This window comes from Oryctolagus cuniculus, chromosome 7 (genome assembly GCF_964237555.1).
Source record: "Oryctolagus cuniculus chromosome 7, mOryCun1.1, whole genome shotgun sequence".
NCBI lineage: Eukaryota > Metazoa > Chordata > Mammalia > Lagomorpha > Leporidae > Oryctolagus > Oryctolagus cuniculus.
The window spans coordinates 133,364,731-133,382,657 of NC_091438.1; the positions used below are offsets into that span (position 1 = coordinate 133,364,731).

General features: G+C 47.8%; 1 protein-coding gene across 43 annotated transcripts in view; it reads right to left on the reverse strand.

Annotated features, from left to right (window-relative positions):
* Positions 1-4,646: 4,646 nt before the first annotated feature.
* Positions 4,647-17,927, reverse strand: part of MACF1 (microtubule actin crosslinking factor 1) — a 407,445-nt gene continuing 394,164 nt past the window's right edge. For 33 of the 43 annotated variants that reach the window (XM_070078713.1, XM_051857930.2, XM_051857924.2 and 30 more), the window contains 4 exons: positions 10,214-10,425; positions 9,589-9,699; positions 6,822-6,951; positions 4,647-6,102 (listed from right to left, as the gene is read on the reverse strand). In XM_070078713.1, the coding sequence (XP_069934814.1) occupies positions 5,846-6,102; positions 6,822-6,951; positions 9,589-9,699; positions 10,214-10,425 (710 nt within the window). In that variant the 3' untranslated portion in view covers positions 4,647-5,845. The remainder of the gene's footprint in view (positions 6,103-6,821; positions 6,952-9,588; positions 9,700-10,213; positions 10,426-17,927) is intronic. The other 10 variants (XM_051857940.2, XM_051857938.2, XM_051857937.2 and 7 more) reach the window with 1 other exon arrangement.

Consider the following 17,927-nt stretch of genomic DNA (forward strand, 5'->3'; position numbering starts at 1 on the left):
TCCTGAGCCCACACCTGCTCAGGGGCCGCTCCCCGCGCGCCCACCCCCTGGCTCCCGCGTGCTCTCTGGAAGTGCCTGGAGCGGGCCGACCCCGCCGTCCCTTGCTGTGCGCCCTGCGGGCCCCAGGCTGATCCCGCTGCGCTGGAAACACGCACCCACCTCCCGCCGGGCCAAGGAGCTCTGGGGCCCTGCCCGAGCACCCCGGAGCCACCTTTGCGCATCTAATGAATGTCACAGGCCCCAGCGGTCTGCAGGAGAGGGATCCTCACGGAAACGCCTCCATTGCCTCCGCCGCCTGCACACCCTGCCGGTGCCCAGCCTCTCTCCCCCAGCATGTGTTGGTCCGTGGCTGAGGCGCTGCGCTGGGATGAAGCCGGCCCTAGGTTGAGCCGGGAGGCTGGAAAAGCCTGGCTGGGAGGACAGGACAGGCCAGCGGCAGGGAGCGTTTCAGGCAGTGGGAGCTGCCTCAGATCTGTGGGGGCGCAGTGCCCACAGGTGACAGCCAGCACCCTCCCTGTGCCAGGCACCCTCTGCGTGTGTGTCCCGTGTCCTTCTGTGAGGCTCGCACGCTGTGATGCGCTGGGGATCACCCAACCTCTTTTTAACAGGTGAAGCTCACCGAGGCTAAGGGACTTCCCCCAGGTGACACAAAAGTGGCCCTGGGTCAGGGCAGGTGGGCAAGGGCAGGCTTGCTGTGCAGTGGATCCTGGCAAGCCAAGGGGTTGACTAGCCACAAAGGGCCTTTCAGAGCTAGAGGAAGGTCCTAGGCACCAAGTGATTATGGTGAATTCAAGGTCAAAACTGCAGGCCAGCACTGCAAGGCTGGCTGGAATCCTGGCTGCTCTACTTCTGATCCAGCTTCCTGCTAATGCACCTGGGGAAGCAATGGGAGATGGCCCAAGGGCTTGTCCCCTGCTCCCCATGTGGCAGCCTGGATGGAGTTCTGTGCTCCTAGCTTCAGTCTAGACCAACCCTGGCTGTTGCTGGCATTTGGGGAGTGAACCAGCAGACGAAGAAGATACTCCCCCCTTCAAATAAATGTTGAAAAAAGGGAAAACCTACAAATAAGTGTATGATGCCTATGTAAAAATCACATCTTAATTAGTTTTAAATTTTAAAATGCAGAGGGAGGGGAAGGGGGAAGAGATGGGAGGGAGGGAGATTAAATTTTCATCTGCTGGGGCTGGGTGACGTAAGCCAGGAACTGAGAACTCAACAGGTCTCCCACTTGGGCAGGGACCCAACCACTTGAGCTATCACCCATTGCCTCCCAGGATGTGCATTACAGGGAGCTGAACTGGAAGCAGAACCAGCACTGGAACCCAAGGGCTCTGACATGGGCTGTAGGATGAGGGAGATAAAGGACACAGGTATCCCAAACAGCGACTTGACTGCTGCATGACCCACCCCAACTTTAAAGTCACCACCTCACATATTCTATTTTTTTTTTGTTAGATTTATTTATTTACTTGAAAGTCAGAGTTACAGAGAGAGAGAAGGAAAGCCAGAGAGAGTGAGGTCTTCCATCCACTGGTTCACTCCCCAAATGACCACAACGGCTGGAGCTGCACTGATCCAAAGCCAGGAGCCAGGAGCCAGGAGCCAGGAGCTTTTCTGGGTCTCCCACATGAGGGCAGGGTCCCAAGGACTTGGGCCATCTTCTACTGCTTTCCCAGGGCACAGCAGAGCTGGATCAGAAGTGGAGTAGCCAGGACGTGGATGGGATGACGGCACTGCAGGTGGCAGCTTTACCTGCTGCACCACAGTGCCGGGCCCCATTTTACATATTTTAAAATAAATTCTGGCCAGCGCCGCAGCTCACTAGGCTAATCCTCCACCTTGCAGCGCCGGCACACCGGGTTCTAGTCCTGGTCAGGGCGCCGGATTCTGTCCCGGTTGCCCCTCTTCCAGGCCAGCTCTCTGCTGTGGCCAGGGAGTGCAGTGGAGGATGGCCCAAGTGCTTGGGCCCTGCACCCACACGGGAGACCAGGAGAAGCACCTGGCTCCTGCCTTCAGATCAGCGCGATGTGCCAGCTGCAGTGCACCGGCTGTGGCGGCCATTGGAGGGTGAACCAACGGCAAAGGAAGACCTTTCTCTTTGTCTCTCTCACTGTCCACTCTGCCTGTCAAAAAAACAAAAAACAAAAAACAAAACAAAAGTGCCTAAGTAAAAAAAAAAATAAATTCTTTGGGAGATGGTGCTGTGGCACGAAGGGTTGAAAGCCCTGGTCTGCAGCACCGGCATCCCATATGGGCACCGGTTCGTGTTTGGCTGCTCCACTTCCAATCCAGCTCCCTGCTCATGCACCTGGGAAGGCCGCAGAGGAAGGCCCAAGTCCTTGGGCCCCTATACCCACATGGGAGACCTGAATGAAACTCCTGTATCCTGGCTTCAGACTGGCTCAGCTCTCGCCCATTGCAGCCATTTAAGGAGTGAACCAGCAGATAGAAGACCTCTCTGTCTCTACCTCTCTGTAACTCTTTCAAGGCTTTGGTGACTGAGGCAGAGGGCACAGTGAAGATGTTGCCCCCGTGTCAGCTTAGCCACTCTCTGAATGTGCTGCTCTTCCTCCCACATCCCTCTGAACTGCCCTTTGAGTCACACCGTGTCGCCTGGGGCCTCAGATCTTTGGCACTTTGTGCAAGGCTGGGCTCCCGGCTAGACTGCAAGTGGCCCAGTGCTGGGCGCCTTCTTACAACGAAAATCATTGTCTGAACTTAGGTTGCCAGTGTGTTCTCTGAAAGGGCTTCATACTCCCGTAAACCTACACAGCAGGTTTCAGCTGTTTTAAGGGCCTTGGCCCACAATTCAATTCAGCAACAATCACTTGGGCTCTCTGTGCTGTGGCCAGAACCAGAGCTGGACAAGGACTCCACCTGGAGCAGCCCCCGCTCAACAGGGATGGGTCGGTGAACAGAGTCACTCCCAAAGGAGGGATGAAAGCTGTGCTCCCACAGGGGAACCGCCGAAAAGTACCCACAAGGGCAGAGGAGCTGGGCAGGGGCGTAGGTCACATGTGAGTGGAATCCCAGGACACAGTACTGGAAGTGAGACTCGGAGAAAGTGGCGTCAAACCCAGGACTTCCCCCACCCCTGGCAACTGTGTGCCCTGAGCAAGCTACTCACTCCCTCCAGTTTCATCCACAGGAGGGGGTCAAGATCACAGGATTGAGAGCCCAGTACATATGCACTTAGCACAAAGGCTGGACGGCGTGAGCACTAAGTGTTAGCTGTTGTTACTCCATCACTCAAGGCCCCAGCAGACACACCAGCTTTGCACTCCTGTTCAGCGTTTCTCTCACAGAAGCGCAATCAATTACATTCACCTTTTTGCTGGCATCCTTCTACCTCCTACACAGGCTTGCCTGCATGTTTGAGGCATGGAAAGAAACTTCCTGCAGGTGCCACCACCAGCTGAGCTCTGCCAAAAAGAACCTATAGAAAATCTGAAAGAAAAACAAGTGGCTGCAGTCCACATTCTGCAAGGATGGAAGCCACACCGGTCTCCGTGTGCTTCTGCTGCCACGTGGCTTAGCAGGACACGGCAGTTTGGCTAACAAACGTAGGCAGTGCAAGTCCCGTGTTCCGGCAGCTTGCAGAGACCAGGTTCCACAGAGGAGGGAGCAAGCACTTCCTTCAGAACCCGTCAAGCTGCAGACTCCTTCCCAACTGGCAATTTGTCTTCCACCAGCTTTGGCCAACAGGCATTCATCTCACCAAACCCTGGGGTGGTAATGGGAGTAAGGCCAAAGGTCAGGAACACAGCGGCCCGAGTTCTGAGCACCTCTCTGCTCAAGTTCTCCAGCCCTTTCCCGTCGCTGGAGGGGGCTGTAATCCTTACAAAGCGCTGGACGAACAGAAGTGCCCGACTCGAATGGGGTGTCAAGCACGGATTCAAGGTCCACACCTGCCCCCCTCTTACTCTGTGGTGTCAAGGAAATCACTTTCTCATTCACTTTCTTATCCCAGTTTCTCCATCTGTCAAGCAAAGGCGCTATTCTCTGTCTCTGGAACTCTAACAGGGCTGGCGCTGTGGCGTAGCTGGTATAACCGCTGCATGTAGCACCGGCATCCCACACTGGTGCTGGTTCAAGTCCCGGCTGCTCCTTCATCTGGGAAAACAGTGGAGGATGGCCCAGGCGGTTGGGCCCCTGCACTCACATGGCAGACCTGGATGAGGGTCCTGGTGGAGTTCATTCGCTGTGGTCATTTGGGGAGTGCACCAGCAGATGGAGGATCTCTTTCCCTCTTTCTAACTCTGCCTTTCAAATAAATAAAATAAATCTAAAAGATAAATTCTATCGTTTAACCAGAAATGTCAGCAGACTGTAGCAAATTGGCTCCATTCTCTCAAACACCAAGATTTTTGTGACTTCTAATATAAAAATTTTACATTTGGTATTTGTTTAAACATCTAAGTGGGACAATACCTTACATGTTTATGTTAACAATATCCTGATTCTTCGTTGCTATGATTAACAAGGATAAAATAAACAAGAAAAAAATCTATTAATGAGCTGTATAATTTATCCTTTAAGATATCTGGATTTGAATAATGCAATTACACCACTTACAACATTATTATACCCCAGGGTAAAACATTTAAATATACGGTAACAAGAAGAAAACCAGGAAATACAAAACATTTGTTACTGCAAGCAATTTTAATACAAAAGTGTGTCTTGTTTTTAAACAGTTCATTGGTAGAGCTTCAGTTTCTGCCTCAATTAAAACCAATTGAGATAATCACACAGCAACATGGTCGGAGCTGAAGAGGAACAGCAGCTAAAAAACAGGAGCCCCAGACAGCCCCTCTTCACGGTCACTTGGTCAGCTGACTTCGTTACTCACAAAAAAGACGGAAGCAAACGGGACTGGTTAACGAGTGTGCTGGTGAACTCCATTAGGACGAGCCAGTGTTCGCCTTATGTCCACATTGTCAGAATAGGTTCATGGGATTCATTCCTCAGTTTGTGGGAAGTTGATTGACCATTTAAATAAATAGCAAAAAATGCAGATAAACAAATCTGTGATTCACAATGCCACCAAGGAAGTCTCCTTGCCAAGGGTCTGGGTCCCGGGAGCACAGGTTAGTGGTGGCGAGGCTGGATAGGAAGTTACAAATCGGCTTACAATCCTAGTGTTGTGACGTTTTCTGAACAGTTACATTTACCCCTGAATGCTAGCAGCTATTTGTCCTGTAAACACCCAGTACTGAAACAGTATTCAAAGACAGTATTGCGATGAGCTCCTTCTGCTGTATCATGTGCAAATGTTACCTAGATGAGGTTCCCTCTCTTTAGCTAAAATCACACAACATTAAAACAATGGAAAAAGCAATTATAAGTGCCCTCCCCTCAGTTCTTGTTAATTGAGGTGTCTGTAATTTACAAAAAAAGAGCTCCTTAAACACTGCAGGATTCTTATTTTTTTTTTTAATATAATTTATCTTGCTGAGACAGCAAGTCAAGTTTATAAAGAAGATGCATTTAGGAATAATCCTAAAAGATAAAGCAGGTTTACAACCCTGCACCGTGCAGAGACCCTAGTTAGAGGCTTTTTTTTTTAATACACATTCTTTTTTTGACCTTTTCACTTGTTTTCCTCAAATATTTCATTTCTGGGCCCTATCCATTACAGGGTTACCAGGAGGCAAATTTTATCTACATAAATATTCACATGAAAATAGTAACTTACAAAAAGAAAAAAAAATAAGGCAGCTTCATAACACAATTTTTCTTTTACACTTTTAACAATATAACTTCTCCCGTTCAGAATAAATATACACCCAACGTATGGAGCAGGATTCGAAGTGGATAGTGGCTTGGGGGTGCTTGTGCAGTGTTATCGCTTGGGGCCCGGAGTCCTGGGGGAGGCAGTGGTGGTCTTCTTGGACATGGTGGGGATTTTGGAAGGTTTGCTGAGCCCTCTCCTGGAGTTGCCCTGGCCCCCTGCAGCACTGCTTTCTGAAGTGTCTGAACAAGCAGACTGTGTCTCTAAAAGGTCAAAGTCAGAGGCATCGCTTCCCCGACGGCTGCTGGCTCGACTCCCAGCTCGACTTCCGGCCCGACTTCCGGGGCGACTGGCTGACTTTTTAGGGTCTGGAAATCAGGAATAAAGCAGACAACTTAACAGACACAGCACAGGAGTGGAGGAACAAGTGACCAGGGGCCGGGATTCTGGTCCTAATACCACCTAATATGCTGTGTGGCCTTGGGCCAACCCTCATCTGCGCAGAAGCTGCTGAAGCCTCTTTTGGCTTGCCATTCTGCTCCAGACTGCCTCTGACAAGGAGAAAGCAGCTTCTACCATAGCCAAAGTGGAGTCAGGCAGGGCTGCTTGACTGTCTCAGCACAGACAGGTCAAGCCACTGGGAAAGGTGCAGGCAGCCCGAGAGTGGGGGTGCATGATGGGAAGCAGAGAGCCAGGAAGCAAAGCCATTTTCCTAGGTTCCCAGCAGGAACCTTAGCAGGTGTACAGATGGGATTCGCCCCCAGAGCTGTCAGTTCACCAGCAGCCACAGTAAATACATGGTATTGGAAAATCACTAGCAAACAGCCAGCGCCAACACTGGGCTGGCTCCCGAGGACAGCCAGCTTCAGGAGGCCCTCTCCTCCTTTCCACATCCTCTCTGATGTGATAGTTTTGGGGGCTGTGGCCATGTCTGCTCCCTGGAGCAAGCTCAGAGCTCACCGGGGAAGTGCTCCCCCTCTTCACCAGCTTTCTGGAGGGCAGTGAAGTGTTGCTGACAGGCTGCTGTTTCCTGGCCACTGCCCCTCACCCCTCAGCCTAACATGTGGGTCATGGGACAGACACTTACCTGCCCGGTTAGTTTTGGCACCTGTGGAGGCTGGCGAAGAGCTATTGCTAGTATCACCAGCAAGGGATGTTCGACTAGAATGAAAAGTTGGTGTTGGTCGTTTCAACTTGCTGCCTGTTGATGGAATAACCTTGAAAAAAAATTAAAATGTCATATTTACTCAGTAAAATCACCAATAGAAATTTAATTTCGAAAGGTCTACTTAGGGCTCCCAAATCTGGCCAGCTGTAAAGCAAATTAAAAGTCCAGGAAAACAAAGATTTATTCTGAAAGTGTCCTAGGTGATGTATTTGATGATTCAAATTTTTATGTTTCAACTTAAAATTTCAAAATGTCTTACAAAACCTTTTATCTCACTAACAAATTTCGATTAGAACTGGGAAAAAAATCCTCAGTTGGTAAGATTATAATAGCTATAGCAAACAGAATTAGGGTGAATGAGTAAAGAAAAAAGAAACTCAGATAGTGCTTTGTATCCATATTCTGGAGTTAGAATGTGAGGCTTAGCTCCACTTACTTAACACAGGGATTCAAACACTGCTCCATCTCTGTCACTAAGGCGCTGAAGGCACTTCAGTCAAGCTCTTTCAGTCTACACCCTCATTGGCAAGATGTAAATAAAATGACTAGACTTGTGGATCAGACAAGTTATGAGAAAAACAGGAGTGAGGCTGTGATCCATACCGGGAGAGCTGGCTTTGAGTCCGAGCTCCAGGACTGATCTAACGTTTGTGTCTCCTTCTCTCTTGGGAAATCAGGGATAACCCCTGCCTTTTGCACACCATGTCTGCCATGCTCTCTTGTTCAGTCCACCCAGCCACCCAGCCTCCTCACTTATTTCTCTGACGGCCCAGGCAGGGTCCTCTGGGCTTGTTCCGGTGTTGTTCACTCAGCCTAGACAGTTGTTGCAGTACCTCCGATCCCCACTTCTACTTGATATTTTCATGGCTCACCTTCTTGTTTCCTTCAGGGGGCTCGGTTCAAAGGATGACGTCATTAGAGAGGTCTTGTCTCACTCCTCCAACACTGCCTGCAGCTTTCTATTCTCTTCCCCTGCTTCATATTTCTGCAGAGTACTTACCACTATCTGCTTGTGCCCTATGTTTCTTACATAAAGTTTAAACTCCATAAAAGCAGGGACTTTGTTCACCCTCACTTTCTCTTAATAAAAACTTGCTGAGTCAATACATGCAGTAGGCATTTCACCAGCTGGGAGACAGCTGTCTATTAATGCTGATGTTACCAGGAGGAGCTATATTTCCTATTTGAGTTCAGGTTTTTATTTTAGATAGTGGTAGACTTAATTTGGGGAAAGAGTATCTTGTATCTGTTTTAAATATCATTCGCACTGTATCCAATGTGATCAATTTTTTTTAATCAATTGTTTTCCAGGACCTTTAAAATGTATATAGAGAAGAGTAAAGCAACCCATGTCATCGTGTTTGTTGTATTTCTTTAATGTGTGAAGCAAAAGCAAGCGACAGAGAGTGATTAACATTCCCATACAGACTCCTGGCCCACACAGGAGGAGGGCGCCAGTTTCAGAAGCTGTGGTTCCTGAGCACCGGCCTGGGCTAGGGATCCAGGTCGGGACGTGGCCTGGCTACTGAGCACTGGTGAGTAAGGAAAGATGCAAACTCGAAAGGAAATGAAACAAAAGATAAAAACTTAAGACCAAACAAAAAGGCTGATCTATTAAAATCATGAGAATTTGTACTTTAGCATAAACACTTAAAGTTCTATAATTTTGAGATTTTCATGAAACTGGAGCCATTAGGGATGAGGAAAGGCAAGATCAGCAGGTTGAATCTTGGGGTTTTAGTGGCAATAGGTCCCCAAATCATGTTTTAAACAAGACACATTGCTGAACTGGAGTTTCAACGTGGAGCGGAGAAGCCCAAAGCAGCAGCTCATTCACAGGCACTGGCTTCTTGTGCCTCTGCGGTTTCGCCCACAGAGGCTTTACAGGATAAGACAACACCACCTTTGAGTTCCTGAGGCACAAGAACCCAGTGCTTCCCGGCAGGAGCTAGAATGCAAACTGGACGGCTACCAGACAAGCTGCTCGTCTGTGTTCTCTTTCTGAAACACTGCTCTTCCCAATGTGTTTGGGGATTTTAACTGCTGTATTTGAACATACTTAACTGCTGGCATGTATGTTCAAATCAGGGTTACAGAAACCGAAATGCCTAAGCCAAGAAATTCAGAAGCTAAACTCTTGAGCCTCAGAGCAGTGTTCACAATTACTATGCTTGGCTGAGGTAGGCAGCACCCATGCCTCAGACCAGTCACCCTGGGGAGACATCGCAGGGTGGGTGGTGCCAACCACTCTTCTGTTCTAAGCAAAGATAGAACACTGGTGAACATGCGCCCTAGTTGAATTTCAAGTGTTCATAACTCGTCTGTGTATCTGACATTTGGAGACTTCAAGAGGCCCAATTAAAAACTGTATCAGTACGCAAATCACCTGGGATAGCCACTGATTACCATCCCGAACAGATATTCTACATAATCTAGTTTTAGATATAGTTGTTAAATAGTTGTTGAATAATCTAGTTTTAGGCATCTCTTATTTATCTCCAAATTTGGTGAATCCGAGTTAGAAACCCATGAAAACACTTGACTAAATGAATCAGCTGTGCCAGCAAGCACCATAAAGATCGAACAGCGCACGGGCTCGTGTCGGGAAGAAGAGCCGGGCAAGTTCTTGGCATGAGTGAGGATCTCATCTTGATTGTGTCCGTAAGTCAGCAAAGCCATACTCTACCTCGGGGCTGGGCAGCTGGAGGTCAGGATAATGGCTGTCCCTGACAGGGGTGCCAGCTTTACTGTTTACCAACCAGGGTTTGTCATAACAGCGAGAGAACTGAAGTGGAGTCTGTGAAACGGAAATCCAAAGGGAAGGATGGGAACAAGTGAAAATGGAACAGAAAGGGAGCAAGTTGGGAACAGAAAAAAAAATAAATAGAAGACACTAAATTTTAAAGAAACAGAAAACAAAATAAAACGTACATCAGTCCAATGGGAGGAGAGGGACCAGGCAGAAAGGCAACAGCATTCTCCATACATAACCTGCCATTAACAACAAACCTATCTGACAGCTCTGGCTGGACACACAGTGCCTAGATTTACAAAACTGGGAGTCCAAGGAAAGAAACGCTTCTGACCTAAAAACAGCCTGAGTGCACATTTCAGTAAGGGTCCCAGGAGTCGTCTTAAAGCTCACGTATCTGTGTGATGCCAGGGCCTAGGCATTCTTGGTCTAGGTGGGCTGGGACTGTGTGTTTTCCTGTTCCTCTAGCTCACCAGGCTTTCAGAGGCTACACTGAACAGAACAGCTGTCTGCAGAGGCGTGGACGGGGAAGAAATCGGCAATGGAGGACAATACATACCTTGGTGCCACTGGCTGGGGTGGCTGGAGAAGATGGCATGGATGTGCAGCTGTGGTTACTCTGACTGGCACTTGAGCTGGATCGTGTAGGGGAAGCTGCCCGGGAAGACGGTTTGGACCTTCGACCTCGTGATCGGAAAGGGGTCATTCCCTGGGATGCCCCCTCTGGCAGGATGAATTTCTCTCTAAGTTCAATGTTAGTTCTACCTCGTGCTAAAAAGGGAAAAAACACATACACATAGAATGTCGGCTAGTCTTAAAAAAAAAATACATCTTTGATGGTCATACAGCTGCTTGACCCCATGATAACAGTTATGTAAGTTACAGTCCTAGAACCATCTGTGGGTTTTTTAAAAAGAGACGAACTCATGACTTGTCAGCTTTGTCATGATTCTTACAGACAGCAGCAGACACATTAAGCAGTAAGTCCCTTGGTTTGCTGTAATAAACAAGTCTCAGTGTACAAGGTCCCACCCCATTCTGCTGCTGGGATCCTGTTGTCCCACTGTCCTCTGGGGTAAGCACTGTAATGGCTCAAGGGAAAGCAGATGCAAAAGTTCACAAACCTGAAGTCAAAACCATTCTTTCCTCTCTCATAGTACATGTGTACTTTCTGTTCAATTTTTGTAAGATACGTGGTAATGAATAGTGGAGAGAAATAGATTACTGAAATTGACATTGTCCAGACTCTGGTATTTGAGCTGACAACAACCGGAAAGAAAGGGGAACTCAGGGGAGCAAAAAGATGAGGACAGAATCACTAAGAAGTAAACATGTGGGGAGAGAGAGAAAGATCCCGACCATGCACAGAACTTGCCAGTCAGAAACTGTTAGGTCAAAAACTGAAAGCAATGAAAGGCTGCATGTAGGAGAGGGATGTCAAGGTGGAACAATCTGGAAGCTGTACTGAAGGCCAACAGGCGCGGTCTTGTGGCTTTCTGGAGCTCTAAGACAGACCAGAACTGGAAATCTGGATTCAGGCAGAGGGTATCAGATACAGCCAATGCGAACATTCAATGTGAAAGACAGCACTAACTTAAGTTGCAGAAAATCCTCTGGAATACATCCTTAGATTATTCTTCACTGAATGACGCTCTCCTGTGATAACCTCTATTCTTCCTCTTCCTAGACTGTTCACTTTTTGGAAGGTACTAGACAGACCTGCACCAATGGGACTGCTTGGGGAAGCTGGGCCATGAGGAATGCAATGTTTGTCACCAGATTCTTCACTTTGCTCAGAAACCATAAGCCCAGCAGATTTCAGGTCACTGTGCCCAAACTCTTTGCTGCTCTACCCCATTTGCCTTTCAAGGAATCTGAGGCATATTGATAGGACTAGATTTTAGATCAGGTGGCATGAATGTCCAAACACAGTGGTCCCAAATCCCAGTCCTTCTCAACTTATATGCTCCCCTAAGGGATCAAAAGCACTAACTTGGAGCCTCTGAGTTCCAGCCCAGGCCCTACCACCAACGGGGATCCTTCCTGCTCTGGGCCTCCCTTTCACCAGAGGCAATCAGACCAAGAGGTCCCTATGAGTCCAGCGTGTCTGGGTGGTCATGACTTAGGGGTACTTGACATGCTAAATGGTATTCTCCCACAATCCTGTGTTTCCTTCCTCCTCAAGCCCCCAAAATACAAGCTTCTCAAGGTTCACTCTTTGGTTCTTGATTCTCTATTCCTCCATTTTCCAGATGTTAGTACTTTCCTGTGTCTATACTGATGATTCTCAAAGAAAATCTTCAGCACTAGCTTGGGTTCTTTACTAGAGCTGATACCTATGGAATCATGACTTAGCCCTTTTCATTTGGTGGTTGATAAGGCACCCAGCACAGTGGTAGGCACACGGCAGGCAGTAAGATAACACTAATGAATGAAAACCACTCAGCTGAGAATCAGGACACCTAAATGAATTGTTTGTGGTCCTAACCCTTAAAGAAATTTCAGTGGTATGGTTTGAACCTGGTAAACATTTAATAGCTCATTTCTGAGTAAATTATGCCAGGGACAAACAAACAAACAAACAACAGAATGAAATAAAAGGAAAACTTAGCAACGACATCTCACTTGAGGGCAATGAACGACATTTTCAATGTTTTACAGTGGGTCATCTGTAATAACATAATGATAGCATCATGTTCCTCTGTGTACTGTACAATTTCCAAAGTGTCATCACATACAGCACTGCACCTGACTGTCATCAGTATCTTAAAGATCACCTCGTAGGAATCATGAGGGCAGCACGCAGCACTCAGAGCTCTGGTGCCCATCACCTGGTCCCTGCTGCCGACTCCTCCCCATAGTCCCATCTGGCTACTACCTTCACACACTGGTCTGCAGTCCCACTGGGTAAGTCACTACTTACGGTCCCCAGCCAGTCCTGCTATGGAAGCTTCTGTTCATCTGAATGTGTGGTTTCCTGTCCTGGGAATGGCCGGCTTCCCTCTGCTATCTGACAAGAGTTACCTCTAAGATGCAGCTGAAGCAGCACCTCCTTTCCTGATGCTCTCGCCACCTTCCTGGGCAGATCTATCCCATCCCTGCCTCCTTCTCCCAGCTCACTCACTTCATCAAACCCAGGGGTATTTATTTATTCATGGTGCTCCCTACACAAGGCTGTGAGCTTCTTGAAGATGGGACTGTCACCTTCACTGACCTTTAGATCCCAGTGCCAGCCAAGCTGTTTCAATAAATACATGAATTCACAATTTCTAAAAATGGAGTGGCCTCACAATCTCATTCCATCAGGAAGTGCTCACTGGGGCTGGTGTTATGGCACAGAGGCTTAAATCACAACCCAAGATACCATATGGAAGTGTCTGGGATCGAGTTCCACTTTTGCTTCCAATCCGGCTTCCTGCTAATATGCCTGGGAGGGCACAGATGATGGCTCAAGTACTTAGGCCCCTGCCACTCCATCCAGGAGATCCGGATGGAGCTCCTGGCTCCTGGCTTTGGCCTGGCCCAGCCCCAGCTACTGCAGGCATTTGGGGAGTAAACCAGCAGATAGAGACCTTCCATCTCCTCCCATCTCTGTCATTTTGTCTTTTAAATAAATAAAAATAAACTTTAAAAAAAGAAGTACAGGGCCGGCGCCGCGGCTCACTAGGCTAATCCTCCGCCTAGCGGCGCCGGCACACCGGGTTCTAGTCCCGGTTGGGGCGCTGGATTCTGTCCCGGTTGCCCCTCTTCCAGGCCAGCTCTCTGCTGTGGCCAGGGAGTGCAGTGGAGGATGGCCCAGGTGCTTGGGCCCTGCACCCCATGGGAGACCAGGAAAAGCACCTGGCTCCTGGCTCCTGCCATCGGATCAGCGCGGTGCGCTGGCCACAGCGTGCCGGCCGCGGCGGCCATTGGAGGGTGAACCAACGGCAAAGGAAGACCTTTCTCTCTGTCTCTCTCTCTCACTGTCCACTCTGCCTGTCAAAAAAAAAAAAAAAGAAGTACACATTATTTCTCAGGGGTAAAGAGCAAAAGCATGAGGCTGGGTTGAAGTGAGGCACATTCTCTGGCTGTGTGACTGTCTATCTTGCACACCAGCCACATGTGCAAATCCCTGAATCTTCATGACTGAACCCACAGGGTTAAAGTGATAACTGCCAAGACCTCTTGTATATAAAATATGAAAGCAAAGCAATTTCAAAGAGCAGAGGGAGAACAGTTTTCTGTAAGAAAGGTACAATAGGAATGGAGATTAACCAACATTATCACCAACACATCTAACCTTTGTATATTGTAATTTGAGGACCTGTTTAATTCTATCATAGGATCCTATGCTGAGGTCCTTCTTCATGACTGTGCCAGACCCATGGGACAAGTTCATGGTCATTATTAGATGACTGCTGAGGGCCCAGAGGGTGCTTCAACTCATCCTCCCATCTGGGTGCGTGCTGGAAGCTGGGAAACCCCAGCTCAGCACGTTCCCAGGGCATGCTCACATTTCCTGGGTGTGCTCCCATGGCGTAAGGAAACAAAGCAACAGAATGAGACAGTCCCTTTTTTCAGAGACAATCTCCAGCCAACGGTCACCTCCTGGGGAGTATTTCACTGGCTGGAGATGCTACGATGACTGAGGAATTCCCTACAGTCGTCCTCCCAAGTTACTATAAAACGCCACAGCATGCAGCACTGCGCACTGGAGCAAACTCAGACCGCAGCGTAGAGCTCACTCCTGCATGAGACTCCAGCAAAAGTTCACCTAGAAGGCCTCAACTTAAGGGGAAAGCAGGCATCCTGAAAACAACAGCTCGATTCAATGGGGCCTACCTCACAGGGCAGAGTGGACACTTCTAATCTTTAGAGTCTTATTTTTCCCTTCCTTTCTTTCTCTGTAGTTTCTATCTTCTTGGACTCTATCGTCCTGAAGCTCACAAGAGTGAAATACCCGTATTTCTGGTGCTCTCATCTTAGTAAAGAGGCCAACAAATGATTACTTTATTCTAAGGCATGTATGACTAACAGTTTAATGTGCTACAACTCCCATAGGAATCTGCATCTTGAAATAAAATACTTGAAGATGCAAGGCAAAGAAATGACTCTTAACAAAAAACATTTCACATACCTATTTATTACTTTGAAGAAATGAAAGCTATTTTTTCAGAAATGAACGATATTTCTTCAGAAACATACTTAAAGCAGCTAATCTCCACCATTAAAGTGGACTGGGGGCCGGCACTGTGGTGCAGTAGGTTAAGCTGCTGCCTGCAATGCCAGCATCCCATTTGGGCACTGGTTTGAGTCCTGGCTGCTCCATTTCCAATCCAGCTATCTGCTAATGTGCCTGGGAATGCAGCAGCTGGCCCAAGTACTTGGTCCCCTCTACCCACGTGAGAGACCTGGAAGAAGCTCTTGGCTCCCAGCTTGGGGCCAGCCCAGCTTCAGCTGTTACAGCCATTTGGGGAGTGAGCGAGCAGATGGAAGATATCTCTCTTTCTCTAACTTTGCCTTTCAAATAAATAAATAATCTTAAAAAAAATCAATCTCTCTGTAACCCTGCCTTTCAAATAAGTAAATCTGCAAAAAATAAAAATAAATAAGGGAATTAAAATGGACATAGGGAGGCCAACTATTACTTTGACTTTGTCGCCAGAAAAGGCTGGTGGTGAGGGACAGAACAAATGACAGTTAAACAGATGGAAACTGAATTAAAGTAACAAGGTAAAAAGTAAACATTCTTGGGGCTGGCACTGTAGTGAATGGGGTAAAGCTGCTGCCTGCAGTGCCGGCATCCCATATGGGTGTCAGTTCAAACCCCAGCTGCTTCACTTCTGATCCAGTTCTCTGCTATGGCCTGGGAAAGCAACAGAAGATGGCCCAAGTCCTTGGGCCCCTATACCCGCGTGGAAGACCCAGAAGAAGCTTTAGGCTCCTGGCTTCGGATTGGCTCAGCTCTAGCCGTTGCAGCCATTTGGGGAGTAAACCAAATTCAGGTTAAGCAAATCACTAGCAACTGATTTAGTAAAAATTATATTTTTGGGGGCAGTGCTGTGGTGTAGTGGGTAAAGCCGCCGCCTGCAGTGCCGGCATCCCAAATGGGCACCAGTTTGAGTCCTGACTGCTCCACCTCTGATCCAGCTTCCTGCTGATGTGCCTCGGAAAGCAGAAGATGGCCCAAGTGCTTGGGCCCCTGCACCCATGTGGGAGACCTGGAAGAAGCTCCTGGCTTCAGATTGGCCCAGCTCTGGACATTGTGGCCATTTGGGGAGTAAACCAGTGGATGGAAGACCTCTCTCTGCCTCTGCCTCTAACTCTGCCTTTCAAATAAATAAATAAATCTTTTAAAAAATGATATTTTTAGTATTTATACTACTTCAAATATTTTCCTAACACTGGTATTATATTCCTAGTTAAAAAAGAACATTGCTACTCAGGGCATGTTTGACCACTCTGTTAGGATTCTCCCCTTACAATTCTTCTCATTGAGGAGAGATCTATTGCTGAAATCTATAGGACCAGATTCCAAAGGCAGTCACCATAAGTTCAGTTCTTCAATTACCAAAGAGGCTGTTTATTTTTTGTTATTTTATTTTATTTGTTACAGAGAGGAGGAGAGACACAGAGAGAAAAATCTCCCAACTGCTGGTTCACTCCCCAAATGGTTGCAATGGCTGGGGCTGGGCCAGGCTGAAGCCTGGAGCTAGGAGCTTCTTCTGTGTCTCCCACATGGGTGCAGAGGCCTAAGCACTTGGACTGCCCTCCGTTGCTTTTTCCAGGCTATTACCTAGATCAGAAGTGGAGCCAAGACTTGAACTGGCATCCATATGGGATGCTGGCAGAGGCTCAACCTGCTAGACCCAATGCCAGCCCCACTATCGTTTTTCACAGGAGTTATGCTGGCCACCCTTTGCTGGTTGGAAAACGTTAGTTAAAATCCAGTTCTAGGGGCTGGTGCCATGGCGCAGTAGGTTAATCCTCTGCCTGCAGCGCCGGTATCCCAAATGGGTGCCGGTTCTAGTCTGGCTGCTCCTCTTCCAATCCAGCTCTCTGCTATGGCCTGGGAAAGCAGTAGAAGATGGCCCAAGTTCTTGGGCCCCTGCACCCACTTGGGAGACTGGGAAGAAGCACCTGGCTCCTGGCTTCGGATCAGTACAGCTCCAGCTGTTGCAGCCAATTTGGGGACTGAACCAACAGAAGGAAGACCTTTCTCTGTCTCTTCTTCTCACTGTAGCTCTGTCAAATAAATAAATAAAATCTTTAAAATGGCTCAAGTGGTTGGACCCCTGCCACCCACATGAGAGACCCATTTGAAGTTCCCGGTTTTTGGCTTTAGCCTGGTTCAGTCCTGGCTGTTGCAGCCATTGGCAAATGGGAGATCTTGCTTTCTCTCACCCTTTTTCTGTAACTCTGCCTTTCAAATAAAATAAATAAATAAATCTTCAAAAAATATTTTATTTATTTGAAAAGCAGAACAACAAAGAGAAGATGAAGACAGAGAAAAAAGGTCTCCCATTTGCTGGTTTGTTCCCCAAATGCCTGCAACAGCTAGGGCTTGGCCACAATGAAGCCAGAAGCCTAGAACTCCATCTGGGTCTCCCATGTGGGTGGTGGGAACCAAAGCACTTGGGCCATCATCTGCTGTCTCCCAGGGGCATTAGCAGGAAGCTGGACTGAAGACAGAGGTGGACGTGAACTTCAGGGGCACTCTGTTTGGGATGCAGGAGTCCCAAGGGGCAGTTTAACCCACTGTGTCACAAAGCCTGACTCTGCACATTTGTTTAATGACTGCAGAGTTTCAGTTTTACATATTGAAAGGTGTTCTGTGGACATGTAATACAGTTCATGTCCCTAACTGTACACTTAAAACCAGTAGATTTTACATTCCATGTATTGACACTTTGAAAACAAAATCAGTTCTAAGACAAACTGTGTCTTTTAAATCTTCATAAATTTAAAGTTTTCTGTATCTTCACTTACCTGGGAGAACTGGTATGTGTTCTGCTCAAACATATACCCAGTATTGTGTACACAGGTGCACCCAATTCTTTGAGCAGGAGCATTGCTTTTATCTCCATCCAAAACACAATTACCATGGATGAAATCAGAAACTGAACTCTCCAACTGCAGCAGGACCAGGAGATTGTACAACTGGCAACCTGCCGAGTGGAGTGTGTTCACATTTTATACCAGGCTTGCACTGAACTAACTCTCATCCTCCTAAACTGCTGCACAGAAGGAGACAACAAATGAGAGCATGCACTGGCCTCAAGGATCCAGGCATA